Here is a 13,318-nt window from a genome sequence, read left to right as displayed (position 1 = left end):
CCAGAAAGCTTGAGTCTGGCTGTTATGCCACTCCAGTCTTGCTGTGCACCCGCGGTGATAAGATCAGCCGCATGTGCCACAGCCCAGGCTCCCCCCTGGGCCAGATAGGGATGGAGGAACCCACTGCAGGCCAGATAAAATCCCTTGGCAGCCCACATCTATTTTGCTCACCCCTGTTCAAGAGAGACTATTTAGAAATATTTTCCAATGGCTGATTTTACTTGCTGCCCCACTAGACAGAGAGCATGGAAGAACAATAACTGAACTATTCTGCCCAAAAGATAGTTTGTAACATCTGGAAATAATTCTTAACTCTGCTTACCTGAATCGTTTAAGGTGTAGTCTTAGAACTTGAGGTAGTCGACACACCATAAGTTGTTTCTGGGCTTCTGAGAGTGTTACTGGTTTGGAGGAAAACTTCCTGCGTTTTGCTGTGATCAAAGGCATACATTAAGTTATATTAAATGTATCATACTCTGGGCAACGCAGTTTTAAATACCAGTTGTTAAATATGCTCACGTTTAATTTCCAGACTTACCCACTATTTAAACTCTAAATGCTGATATTAACATAAAAGTCACCTTAATACAAATGCATGTTTTTGGATCCAGATCATAAGGATTATTTTAGAATGCCTGGCAATACAAAATGCCCCTGAACGTTTCTGAATACTTCCAGGTTATGCACTTGAGAGAGAAACACTTCAGCTATTTACATTAAGGCACCTAGTACAGACTGTTGATTTAATTAAAGTGTGCCTCATCTTTTTAATTACTGTTTCTTTTTCCCTATGGTCTTAATGCCTATGTTAATAATTACATGGAAAACATATAACATACTATATACATGAGTACATACTGCCTTTACTCACTGTTGCACTGATCACACGCATATATCTTTCCCTCTAAAGCTTCAGTCTCTGTAAACTTGGCCAACATTTCTGTTAGCAAACAGGGGTGCTGAGATGCCATTTCTTTCTCACTGCAGTGGTACCTCTCAGGAAACTCAAGTGACAGATCCCAGAACGGTTCTATAGTATTTGATTTATTGTCACAAGCGAGACATGTAACCTGTAAAGCAAAATATTTATTCAGTCTTGTGGATATCCCAAATCCCTTTTTTTCCTACAGTTGTCCCTTAACACAGTGCATGAATTTTCAGGGATCGTAAAAAGAAGAAATGTTAACTAGAAACTGTATAAAACTTTTTTTCAGAAGCAACTTTCCCACACTAATTTCAATGAAGGGTTGGTTCTCTCCCTTTAATAAGAACTAAAGATAGTTTGAAAATGGTCTATCTGGGATTGCCCAACAGGAAGAGAAGCAGTCTGAGACCTCTTTCCTAAACAACTATTCCAAAGGAACAGTTTACATGAATTGTTAACTATACCTAGTTTTACTAAAAGCTTACTGGTTTCTTTTGTTTTAATTACTGTGTTTATCCTTCTTGGTACATTTTCCAGCGAAGGACTAGATTGGGAAAAGTATCCTTAAAGAAAAAAATTGCAGATAAAATTAGTTTATTTCTTCTGTTGGTAAATGATTTCATCATTCGTGGTAGGGGAAGACAAAGCCTTAAGACAAAGTTATTGTCAAGAAATGCCATGAGAGTCAACCTGAAAAATGCAAGGTAATAATACATCCAGGGACAAAGTGCCTGTTGTCGATAGTTAAATTAAAAGTAAGATCCATAAAAATCCATAATATTTTCCAAAATACTTGGAACATGACAAGTTAAATATGGCTGTGCACTCGAAAGCCAATGCCAGGTTGAACTGCCTATGGAAAAGTATGCAGTTTTATAGTTGTTCTAAGACCACAGTCCTTTCTACTGATTCATGTGAGTGGGCTTCATGTGTAATAGCTTGGAAGGGAGAAGTTTGATTGCTTTAGGACTACAAGCAGGCATCTCAATGCCAACAAAGAGCCTTTGCATTTGCAATACAAGCCAAAAGGAAGGTATCTAGAATCCCCCACACCCATTAACTCTACCAGCATTACTCCCTTTCTTGTTCTGCACATGACTAACATAAATGTAGTCCACTCACAGGAGTATTTCTCTTTACTATAAAAACTCTTCAAATATTTAGACTAGATCTAGTTTAGACATAGTCAATAATCACTAACTAGGGCTGCTCTAAACCCATCATTGCTTTGTTGAAACCAAATATACTGGAGAAATCTATGGGTATGTTAGCAAAGAGTTTTGGCACTTCCAATGTTTTGCAGATCCTCCACAACTCTGTTATGATGCTGTAGTTATAACATCCTTCCCACAGGAGAGTGATCAAACTTACACGGATTGACTTGACAGTTACCTTGATTTAGAAACCTGGAATATATTTTGCTGCACTGGTGTCATATTTATATGCTCATTCAATTCTTATAACCAATGTAATTATTAAAAATAATTCCACATCCTGACTAGGTATTTAGCTTTGCAGCCACCAGGGTGGCTACTGATTCAGTTAAATTATTTATATAAACATTCACCTATCTGCTTCCATAACCTTAGCTAAGAGGAAGAATGACAGTGCATACTATATTTTCTCACATACCCCACCTTTTGTTAAAAAAAAAAAAAAAAAGTTGCTGAAAATTGGGGGTGGGGAGCACAGGACTGGTAAGTGAGAAAATACAGCTAAAATCTGGGATCTTCTCAAGCTGCTGCCAGGACAGAAGCTCATGTTGGGTCAATAGTGGCTTCTGCAGTACCCAGAAGCCTCTGCTGTGGAAAAGGGAGAGTAACCGTGCATGTGCCACTCAGGGCACAGCACAGCAAGCACATTAGGGCTCCCTAGCTGCTGGCTGTGGACAACAGGAGCCACCATGCAGCATAGTTTTATTTTTCCCTTTCACCCCCTTGTACCTTCCCAGGCAGATGCTGCAGAAGCTGCTACTGACTCAACATAAGTCTGTGTTTCTGGCAAGTTGGGGTTCAGCTCCACTATTTCTTATCTTGTGGGTAGCATCACCATGGGCAGATGCAGGAGGGGAGAGCAACAGGAAATGAGTGGGGGGTTGTCATTAACCCCCTGGCTACTGGCTGCGGGCAATTCCTCCCTTAGTAGCAACATCTGTAGCAGCAGGGTCTGCTCAAGCAGCAGCTTCCTTCAGCACAAGCAGCATTTGCTGTTTTCAAAACTATGCAAAATATCCATTGTAAAGCTTGTGGTGTTACTTTGTGTGCATGCTGAAGGAACACCCTGAAGCTGTTGCTGGTACAGATCCTGCTGCTGCAGACGTGACTGCTGAGGGAGAAATGCCTGCAGCCAACCAGCCGGCAGAGGGTTAATGGAGCAGCCATAGGCTGTTGCTCCCCTCCCCTGCACTAGCCTGTGTTTATGCTGCTGGCAAGAAAATTACATTTTTTTCCACTCTGCCTGGAGTGCATGGGGCATGCATGTAAATATGGTAACTATCCCTCAAGAGAAGCAACCAGGATCCAAAAGGGATCAAAATTATTAAACGGACTGTAACATAGACCCTCTTTAGTCCCCATTGCAGGGAAGAGGAGGAAGGATCTTTTAAGAGGAATAAAATGTAATAGGAGGCCCTGCCCTCAGAGAGAGAGAAGGGAAGGGCTTCAGCACTTTGAGGGCAGCTGCTTTATCAGTGGAAGAGAACAGCTCCTGTTAGGGAAGCTCATGCAGGCAAGTGATGAGACTGGGTCTAAAGGATGCTGCTGAGCTGATGACCCGCTGTAAGAGACCTCCCATCAGGAGCCCTTGAGGAGTCCCAGCTGGAGGAGGCACTAAGTTTGGCCAACAGGACCTCTTCCTTCCCAACCTACCTCACCCACGGGACCTACCCACCGACAGAATGTGACACTGTGGCAGGAGAATGAGGTGGGGAAACAGTGCAAGGAGGATCTGCGCAGCATGGGGGACCAAGGCCTACCCTATATATGGAGAAAGGGGCAGTGGCAGGCAGGCGCAGACTTAACTAGCTCAAATACACTGCATCCTAAACTAATGTTTGAGAAATCTCCCAGATCACTAACTGGGAAATTTCAGCCTCTCCCTTCACCCTCCATACCATGACTGTCCAATTCACACTCAGTTAGAGGCACCTTTTCCCCTGTGGTGCTCTAAATCAGTGGTTCTCAAACCTGTTTGAACCAAAATCCATTTGTAATCATCGATGGCCAGTCCCAACCCAAAATACTTTAAGTAGAAAACAGCCCCAGGCCCTTCCAGTGCTTCTCATTCCCAACCCCAACCTGCTGCCCCCCAGGCCCCAGCCTCTCAGTATGTTGTGCAGGGGGTGGGAGTGCACATGGCCCCTCAGATTTGTGCACCTACAAGGGGCATGAGGCTGCAGACTGGCATGATTAGGAACCACCTCCGTGGCCCAGCAGGCAGGACCCAGCGTGAGAGGGCAGAGTGGGGTGGCAAGACTTGCTGCTGCTGCTGGACCCCTGCGAGACGTAATGGATGGGAGGGAGCTGCACTACCCTCATCTCATCCTGCTGCCAGTCACTTGCAAACTAGGACACAGCTCTAGCCTGCTCCCATGACCTGGTCATGGCCACCACTCCCCTCAGGCATCTGCGCTTCCCCTCACCCCACTTTTCCTCTGGGGTAGAGCCTGCCAGCCTGCAAGGTGAAACCCAGTTTCCTATGTATTTCTCCTTTAAAAGGAGATCATCCAGTTTTTTCAAGGCAAACGGAAATCCTGGATCCCTGTTCATTACTACACATAGCTTTAACATATGGTAAAGTAAAAGCAGCATTTGTTTTTTTTCAAAAATGTATGCAAAATATAATCCATTTTTAAAGCTTGTTTGTGTCCTTTCATACATTCTTGTGACCCATGGGTTGAGAAATGCTGGTCTAGAAGTAGCTGACTAATTCTGGTAAAGGCAGCATGGTCTGCTGAAAGTCTACTGAAAGTCCCTCCCTTCCTGCTCCTTGTGTGTTGGTTTTTTGCCTTACTTTCTCTTTTCCGCATTCCTGAGGAAGTCTGTCTTTACAGTGTATGAAAAGCTATTAATAGTAGCTGTAACATCATCTTTCAAACGAAGTCTTCCAACAGAGTTCTTTTGCCAATAATTTGCTCATGAGTAAGCAGTCCTATCAGCTTTTTATCTTTAGCAGAATCCACTAGCTAAACAGCACACCCATATCCAGGGGGAATGCAGTCTTTCAAAGTTTTCAGTGCAACACAGGCAGCACCTCCACTGCAGGTTTGAATTTTTCTCTTTATAATGTTTGTTTTTCCTTTTAAAGTATAAAACAAAACAAATACATAGAGGGTACAAAGCCTTAAAAGTTATGTTTCTGAAATCAAACTGTTTAAAAAAAACAAGTTTCAGGTGTCATTCTTTAGAGCAGGGATCTCCAACAAATGGCCTGTGAAGCCCCATAATCCAGCCCCTATGCCTGACCATCCCCGTACACAAAGCCCGAGATGTGCACTGGCACTGGATGGGACTGGCCTCGAGTTGTGCCATATGCAGTGCCCACTTGGGCAGGTGTCCTGAACTAGTCTGGGTGGGTGCCAGCTGTGCTAGATCAGGGACAGGGCTGGACACAGGCATGGACAAACTGGGCAGCCAGCTGGGGCCCAGGCAGAAAGCAGGCCTGAAAATGGTAATTTAAAAATTATTAGCATTATCTCTGGTGAAGGGGGGGCCCAATACTAAAAGTTTGCCCAGGGCCGCCAGGAGTCTAGATACGGTGCTGGTCAGGGAGGCAAAAATTCCAAAGGCCTAACCTGGCCCATGGACCAGCCCCATGCTACTCATCTGTCCCTGGGGCCAGATAAGCTTGACACGCCCGTTTCAGAGCAAACATAAAATAAGTACTATTTGCCATAAAACAGCAGAAAATTATTTTCTCTTACATGATCTACATGTTAGTCATCTCACATAAGCATGTGTCATTTCTCTGCTGGTTAGCACAGTACAGGGGATGTTGCCAGTGCTTTAAGTCCAAGACCAAGAAAGAGCAAATCACTATTTGGTTCTTACAAAATTTGCAAAGGAGTGGGATAGGAGGAAGTATCATCTTTAAATTACTGCCTGGCCTTACCCTAAGCTGTAGGCTTTAAGTGCTGAAGTCAGGCAACATCCTGAAGCTATAAAGTATTAAAAATTCACAGCGGAAAAGAAACTGGAGTTTGGCACGGTTCAAGGGATCCTTTTTGTTGCTATGCATATCTGGAGCATAAAATGCAGATTAGCTAATAGGTTTCTGCTGTACAAACAGATTATTACTGTTGGACCAGGCATTTATTTAATTGATGTGTTACTTGCACAAGGATTTGAGCACAACAGCACAGGCAATTTGCCAAATTCTGGAGTTCTAAATTCAGTCTGGGGATTTTTGGTTCCCCAGATTTTCCTTCCACCCATTTCAGTTAATCTTGAGATGATGAATCCAGCACTACTGTTCCTTGCCAATAAAAAGCACAGTGCAACCGGTGTAACGTTACTGAATTCTGCCTTCCCCGCTATGGAAATGCTGTGCAAGAGGCAAAACAGATCCTATTTTGCCCCAACAAGTTAATTTGTAAAAGACGAAAAGCAAGTGAATCTGATTTGTGCGGAAGACTCTTATAATGATGAAGAGCGTCAATGATTTAAACAGGATTCTAGGCCAGTGTAAAAGTCCACTTGTACAGATCAATTTGTTAGATCATATTATGTAGCCTGTTAAGTGTCACAACTTGAAGAGCAAATAATTAGATTAATCACTTCGGGAAATTTAAAAATTGAATTACTAGAGGAAGAGCTGACAAATACTTTAGTTTCTATTTGGTAAAAAGATCAGTAGCATATCTGAAAAGGAGAAATGACCTCCAGAAATCAGCCAGCATATGAAATCTGTCTGTTGTTATCCATGGTCTTCTTCAGGGAGTTCTGTCTTTCCCATGGCTGGGGGCTACACAACACCCCAGTCATATGCTACAGGAACAGGTCCCTGGAATTTCCCTTTTCCCCTGTCATGCAGGCACTACTGGTGGCATGTAGCCCCCTGGATTTTCTCATCCTCCTACCATGCAGACTGCACAATCAGTACCCCCTGCCCTTCCTAGACCCATCACTGCATAGCTGTGGGAGAGTAACCGCAGGAGTCTACAGGCAGTCTGCGCTTCCAGCTGGACAGCTCTGGTCTACTTGTTCAGCTCATAAAAGGAGACTTAGCTGAGGAAATATCTCATCAGTACTTGTTCACATTAAAATTCATTTGCAAACTAACCTACTTGATATCTGATGCCATATGAAAAAAGAAGGGATCAACTTCCAAATCTATAAGCCACTGCCTGGTGTTACTGCTTTATGTGCAGATTTTATCTGCTCTGTTTGGGCATTTATAAAGATTGCAGCTTTTTGACTAAGTGCTGTGCTGTTTGTTGAACACCACATTTACTCAGGGCGTTTGCCAAGATGTTCATCTTGCAAAGCGTTGTATTGAAGAGTCCGTATCCAGATCTCAGTCTGTTCAACTTGATCCACGCTTCTCTGGCAAGACTGCGCTCAAAACGGGATTCATTTGGCATTGGTATAAAACACTGTAGGAATAGATCTAACCTTTCCCAGTGGTCAGCCCACCCCATTGCTGTCCATAGGCTTGGTTTAGCATCTCCAGTCTCTCCCAGAAACTTGTGGGCTTTGTGCATAAATGGTTTATGACTTAAGCCTCCATCTATTTGGGTCTTCAATTAACAGTTAATGGAGCAGGTGATTTTCATCATCTCTTGCCTTTATTACCAGTAATGTTAGCGTCCATATGTTTTCATTGTGCATTTTTGTTGTGAACACGATTTCTAGTAAATCAAACTCACTACTAGCCAGAGTTCACTATGAACTTTGAAGAATGGAGTCCTCCAAGGGTCAGTGCTTGAACCAATATTTTTCAATGTATGTATCCCAGAATTCCCACATACAACATCTAAGTGATACATGTACACTGATGATGTCACTATAGTAGTCCAAAGAATTGATAGGACAGAACCGTAAAAGACATCGAGTACTAGGTCTGTGTGAAGTGGCTAGTATTCGCTTTGGATTCAGCCAATTTGGGGGACAGTAATTTGATTCGGTAATTTGAATCACCGTCCTGATTCAATTCGGCCGAATCTGACTTGGAGATTTGGCTGCTGCTGAATCTCCCACTCTCCCAGCCCAGCAATGGCTGCCCTGCCCTCCCCAGCCCCCAGCACTTGTTAAAAAAAAAGCCCCAACTTAGTGGGTGCACGATTTTGCTAACCAAAATTACTGCACAATCCAGGCGCGTGCATCTACACACCAAATTTATTTGAGTGTAAAACTGATACCTGCATTATGCAGGTATCAAATTTATGCCCAATTAGTTACTGCACAGTAAGACACATATAGACACGTTACTGCACAGTAACACAGCATTAACATGCTTTAATGCCTACATGTGTAAATGCTGGCCTATTCCCACTTACTGTGCAATAAATTTAAGTCAGTGTAAATGCCCGTGTAGAGACACCCAGTTGGTCCAATACAAAATATCACCCTAAGAAATCCTTGCCTCTCAAGAAAGGTGGCATGCTATTTGCTTCCCCAGCAGCACGATACTAGCAAAGACATAGAAATAGCAAACCACTAATTGATCAATTTGGCTTAAGAAAACTGTAAAAGGAGTTGAGGGCTATGCATGTTCCTTGTACTGTAACAGAATATAAGGTGAGGAGCAATACACAACATCTCAGACATTTTTAAAGACTCATATTTCTCATTTGAAGCAGGTATATATAGAGAGCTTATTTTCTCTGTAGTTCAAAAGATGGTTTATTGCAAATTACCTTCAGAGTCTATCAGGTTTCAGATTATATCACAAAAGTCAATCATCATGGTGCCCTGTGACTAGTGGGGTCCCCCAAGGCTCTGTCCTTGGACCCATATTGTTCAACATCTTCATTAATGATGTGGACATTGGAGTCAGAAGTGGACTGGCCAAGTTTGCTGATGACACCAAACTTTGGGGCAAAGCATCCATGCCAGAAGACAGGTGAGCGATCCAGGCTGACCTGGACAGGCTCAGCAAGTGGGTGGACGAGAATCTGATGGTGTTTAATACTGAAAAATGCAAGGTTCTCCACCTTGGGAAGAAAAACCTGCACCATGCTTATAGGCTTGGCAGTGCTATGCTGGCTAGCACTACAGAAGAAAGAGACTTGGGGGTCATCATTGACCACAAGATGAACATGAGCCTGCAATGCGATGCTGTGGCTAATAAAGCAAGCAAAACGCTGGCTTGCATCCATAGATACTTCTCAAGCAAATCCTGGGACTTCATTCTCCCCTTGTACTCGGCCTTGGTGAGGCCGCAGCTGGAGTACTGAGCCCAGTTTTGGGCTCCACAACTCAAAAAGGATGTGGAGAAACTTGAGACAGCCCAGAGAAGAGCCACGCACATGATCAGAGGTCAGGAAAACAGACCGTATGATGACAGGCTGAGAAGCATGGGGCTTTTTAGCCTGGAAAAGCACAGGCTCAGGGGTGATCTAATGGCCACCTATAAGTTTATCAGGCGTGACCACCAGGATCTGGGGGAAGGTTTGTTCACCAGAGCGCCCCAAGGGATGACGAGGTCAAACGGTCACAAACTCCTGCAAGACCGTTTCAGGCTGGACATAAGGAAGAATTTCTTTACTGTCCGAGCCCCCAAGGTCTGGAACAGTCTGCCAGCGGAGGTGGTTCAAGCACCTACATTGAACACCTTCAAGAATAAATTGGATGCTTATCTTGCTGGGATCCTTTGACCCCAGCTGACTTCCTGCCCTTTGAGTGGGGGGCTGGACTCGACGATCTTCTGAGGTCCCTTCCAGCCCAAATGTCTATGAAAGTCTATGAAATCTATATATTGAAACAAATTCACAATTTAGAACCATTGTCCTGGAAACATTACATAAGGCTTAATCAATATTTATTTTACTGTTTTGTAAGGTGTGCCAACCCAGTTAAGCCTTGCCCTTATACTTCAACAACAGATTCAGGATTTTGCTGAAGTGGTCACAGATTGTTCTTTAAAAGTTACTTGTAAATGGGAGGGGAAAAAAGGCTTGTGTCCTTATGCTTTGGAAAGACAAATTCTAGTATGTTTTTCTCTCCCTGCTATTATAATTTAAAGGTCCATCTTAAGCCTAGAAGGAAATTATGAGAATCAAAGTTAAACAAGTTAAAGAATCAGGCTTTAATTACTACAGTAGTTATTTAATGAGTCTGTATTAAAAAGAGTCTGTATATGCACCCAACAGGCATCTCTTCAGTAAGACATTTTCTGAAATTACTGAGTCTTTTAGTTTAGCTTTGACACTCAAATTTATAATTAAATTTCAGAATTTAAATTCACCCACTGAGGTGACCAGTACAATTCACAAATCTTACAGATTTTCTTTTGGATGGTTTCCCAAGACCACAAATGCTTTCAGTTTAGTTTACAGGGGTATAGGTTGTAGCCGTGTTGGTCTAAGGACATAGGCAGACAAGGTTCTTTGGGTAAATCTGGTATCTTTTATCAGACCAACTCATTCCATCCAGGAAGAGCACACACCAACTGCAGATGCTCCCTCAGCCTGACAAAGGGTATTTATACCTGAAAGCGTAGATTTCTACAACTAACAAATCTGGTAGTAAATAGAAATCACCAGATGATTTATTATTTTGGAGCTCAGACTAAAGAACTTATTTGGGAAAAGAATATGGATCAGTGGGTGTCTCTACACGTTCATGAATGTGCTTTTGCTAAGGCACATAAAATGTAGTACCTCCGTTGTGAGGTACTAAAAAAATGTGCATTAGCTTATTTTAATACACATTTTATGCTTATTTTAATACATGGGAGGTTATGCTTAGGGGCAACCAACACGGGTTCATTAGAGGCAGGTCCTGTCAGACCAACCTGGTGGCCTTTTATGACCAGGTCACCAAATCCTTAGATGCAGGGGTAGCGGTAGACATAGTCTTTCTGGACTTTCAGAAGGCCTTCAACACTGTCCCTCACCCTGTTCTCATTAAAAAACTGGGGGACTGTGGTGTCGATACCCACACAGTCAAATGGGTCACCAATTGGCTGGAGGGCCGCACCTACAGAGTGGTGGTGGACGGGTCATTTTTGACCTGGAGGGATGTAGGCTTGGTCCCACTGTTCAACATCTTCATCACTGACTTGGACGAGGGGGTGAAAAGTACCCTGTTCAAATTTGCTGATGACACTAAAATGTGGGCACGCTAAAAGGAAGGAATAGGCTACAATCAGACCTAAACAGGTTACAGGGGTGGGCGGATGAGAATAGGATGGGATTCAACGCTGACAAGTGCAAAGTGATGCACCTGGGAAGGAAGAACCAGCACCATACCTACAGGCTGGGGAACTCCCTTCTTGTCAGTGCAGAGGCAGAAAAGGATCTTGGAGTCTTGGAGTTGATGCCAAGATGAGCATGGGCTGGCAGTGTGGGGATGCAGTCAGGAAGGCCAACCACACCTAGTCATACATCCACAGATGCATCTCAAGCAGGTCCAAGGAGGTGATCCTCCCCCTCTATGCGGCACTGGTCAGGTCGCAGCTGGAGTACCTAGTGCAGTTCTGGGCGCCGCACTTCAAGAGGGATGTGGACAACATGGAGAGGGTCCAGAGGAGGGCCACTCGCATGATCGGGGGACAGCAGGGCAGGCCCTATGAGGAGAGGCTATGGGACCTGAACCTGTTCAGCCTCCACAAGAGAAGGTTGAGGGGGGATCTAGTGGCTTGTTACAGACTAGTCAGAGGGCACCAGCAGGCACTGGGGGAGTCCCTGTTCCCCCAAGCACCACCACGAGTGACTAGAAATAACAGTCACAAGCTGGCGGAGGGTAAATTCAGATCAGACATCAGGAGGTGCTACTTCACTGTCAGGGCGGCTAGGATCTGGAACCAACTTCCAAGCGAAGTGGTGCTGGCTCCTAGACTGGGGGTCTTTAAGACAAGGCTAGACAATCACCTTGCTGGGGTCGTTTCACCCTAGTACTCTTTCCTGCCATGGCAGGGGGGTTGGACTTGATGATCTGCTCAGGTCTCTTCTGACCCTACTAACTCTGAAACTATGAAAGCATCACAAAAAAGAGTGCATTAAAATAGGCTAATGCACATTCAAGTGTGTAGTACCCAGTGAGTCTACTCATATTTAATGTTTCACATTCTTCCATCACTTTGATATAGTCCATTGACTATATCATAAGTTTAGAGTTTGTCCATTGCTTTGGGGCTGGTTCACCTGTACTGCTGACTAGGCCTGTGCAAATAGGGAAGTATTCGATTTGGATGATCTGGAGGACAGCGATTCAATTTGGATCACTGTCCTGAACTGATTTGTCTGAATCAGCTTCAGACGATTCGGCACCAATTCAGAGAGATTTGGATCGGCTGGGAAGAGGCAGGCACAGCTGAGTAGCTGCAGCTTCTCCTGTGGCTCCTCCAGCTGTGCCTGCCTCTCTCCTGGTGCAGGGAGCTGCGGCAGAAGACCCCATGGCTGCCCTGCCTGGCTCCATCCCCCACCCAGGCCCAGCCTCGCTCCAGTGCTTAAAAGAAAAAAAAAAGCCCCGCACTCACCAGCTGCAGAAGCAGTGATTGGGGCCTCTGGATGCTCATGGCAGAGACCCCTGTGCAGTGTGGAGCAGCAGGGATTGTGCCCTCCCCCCCCAGGTTGGCACCCATGCAGCAGCTGCCCCATGGCGTGAGTACAATGTGGCTTGGCAGGGTGGTGCACGCTGCCTGGGCGCTCGGGCTGCTGGGACCGAGTGATGGAGCTGCCTAGGTGTCCTGCTGAGCTGTGCTGCACTTGTGCAATGAGACAGCTGCCACATGGGTGCCAGGCAGGGGGAGGGGCAATCCCTGCTGCCCCACGCTGTGCAGGGGGGGCTCTGCCATAAGCTCAGAGAGGCCCTGATTGCTGCTCCTGTAGCCGGTGACTGTGGAGCTTTAAAAAAAAAAGTCCTGTACCAGCTCTGGCAGTGACAATTGGGGGACTGTGAGGACTCATGGCAGAGCCCCCCTGTGCAGCACAAGGCAGCAAGGGGCAGTGGCAATCACACCCCTCCCCGCTTGTCACCTACGCAGCAGCTGCCCCATGGTGTGGGTGTGGTATGGCTTAGCAGGGTGCCGCACGCTGTCTACTACCCTACTGCTGTTTGCCCCCCTTCCTCCTGGAACAAGCCATTCCCACATACCGCCTTAGCTGGGCAAGCAGCAGCAGGGCAGAGCCCTTGCTCCCAGCACTGCAGCACTCGCATCCCGTGCCCCCCCAGCCTCCCTCGCTGAGTAATGTGCTCGTCGCTCCGGCTGGGCAGCTTGTCCCAGCCCCAA

At 45.1% G+C, this 13,318-nt stretch overlaps 1 protein-coding gene across 3 annotated transcripts in view; it reads right to left on the bottom strand.

Moving 5' to 3' along the window:
* USP44 (ubiquitin specific peptidase 44) overlaps positions 1-13,318 on the bottom strand; it is a 32,296-nt gene that overhangs the window by 4,146 nt on the left and 14,832 nt on the right. For all 3 annotated transcript variants that reach the window (XM_090042884.1, XM_090042881.1, XM_090042882.1), the window contains exons 3-4: positions 872-1,070; positions 323-431 (exon numbers count right to left, since the gene is read on the bottom strand). In XM_090042884.1, the coding sequence (XP_089899010.1) occupies positions 323-431; positions 872-1,070 (308 nt within the window). The remainder of the gene's footprint in view (positions 1-322; positions 432-871; positions 1,071-13,318) is intronic.

The sequence above is a fragment of the Crocodylus siamensis genome, chromosome 4 (genome assembly GCF_052110815.1).
Source record: "Crocodylus siamensis isolate JL-2025a chromosome 4, ASM5211081v1, whole genome shotgun sequence".
NCBI lineage: Eukaryota > Metazoa > Chordata > Crocodylia > Crocodylidae > Crocodylus > Crocodylus siamensis.
Note: the sequence above shows the minus strand (reverse complement) of the source record. Positions and strands in the feature narration are given on the sequence as shown.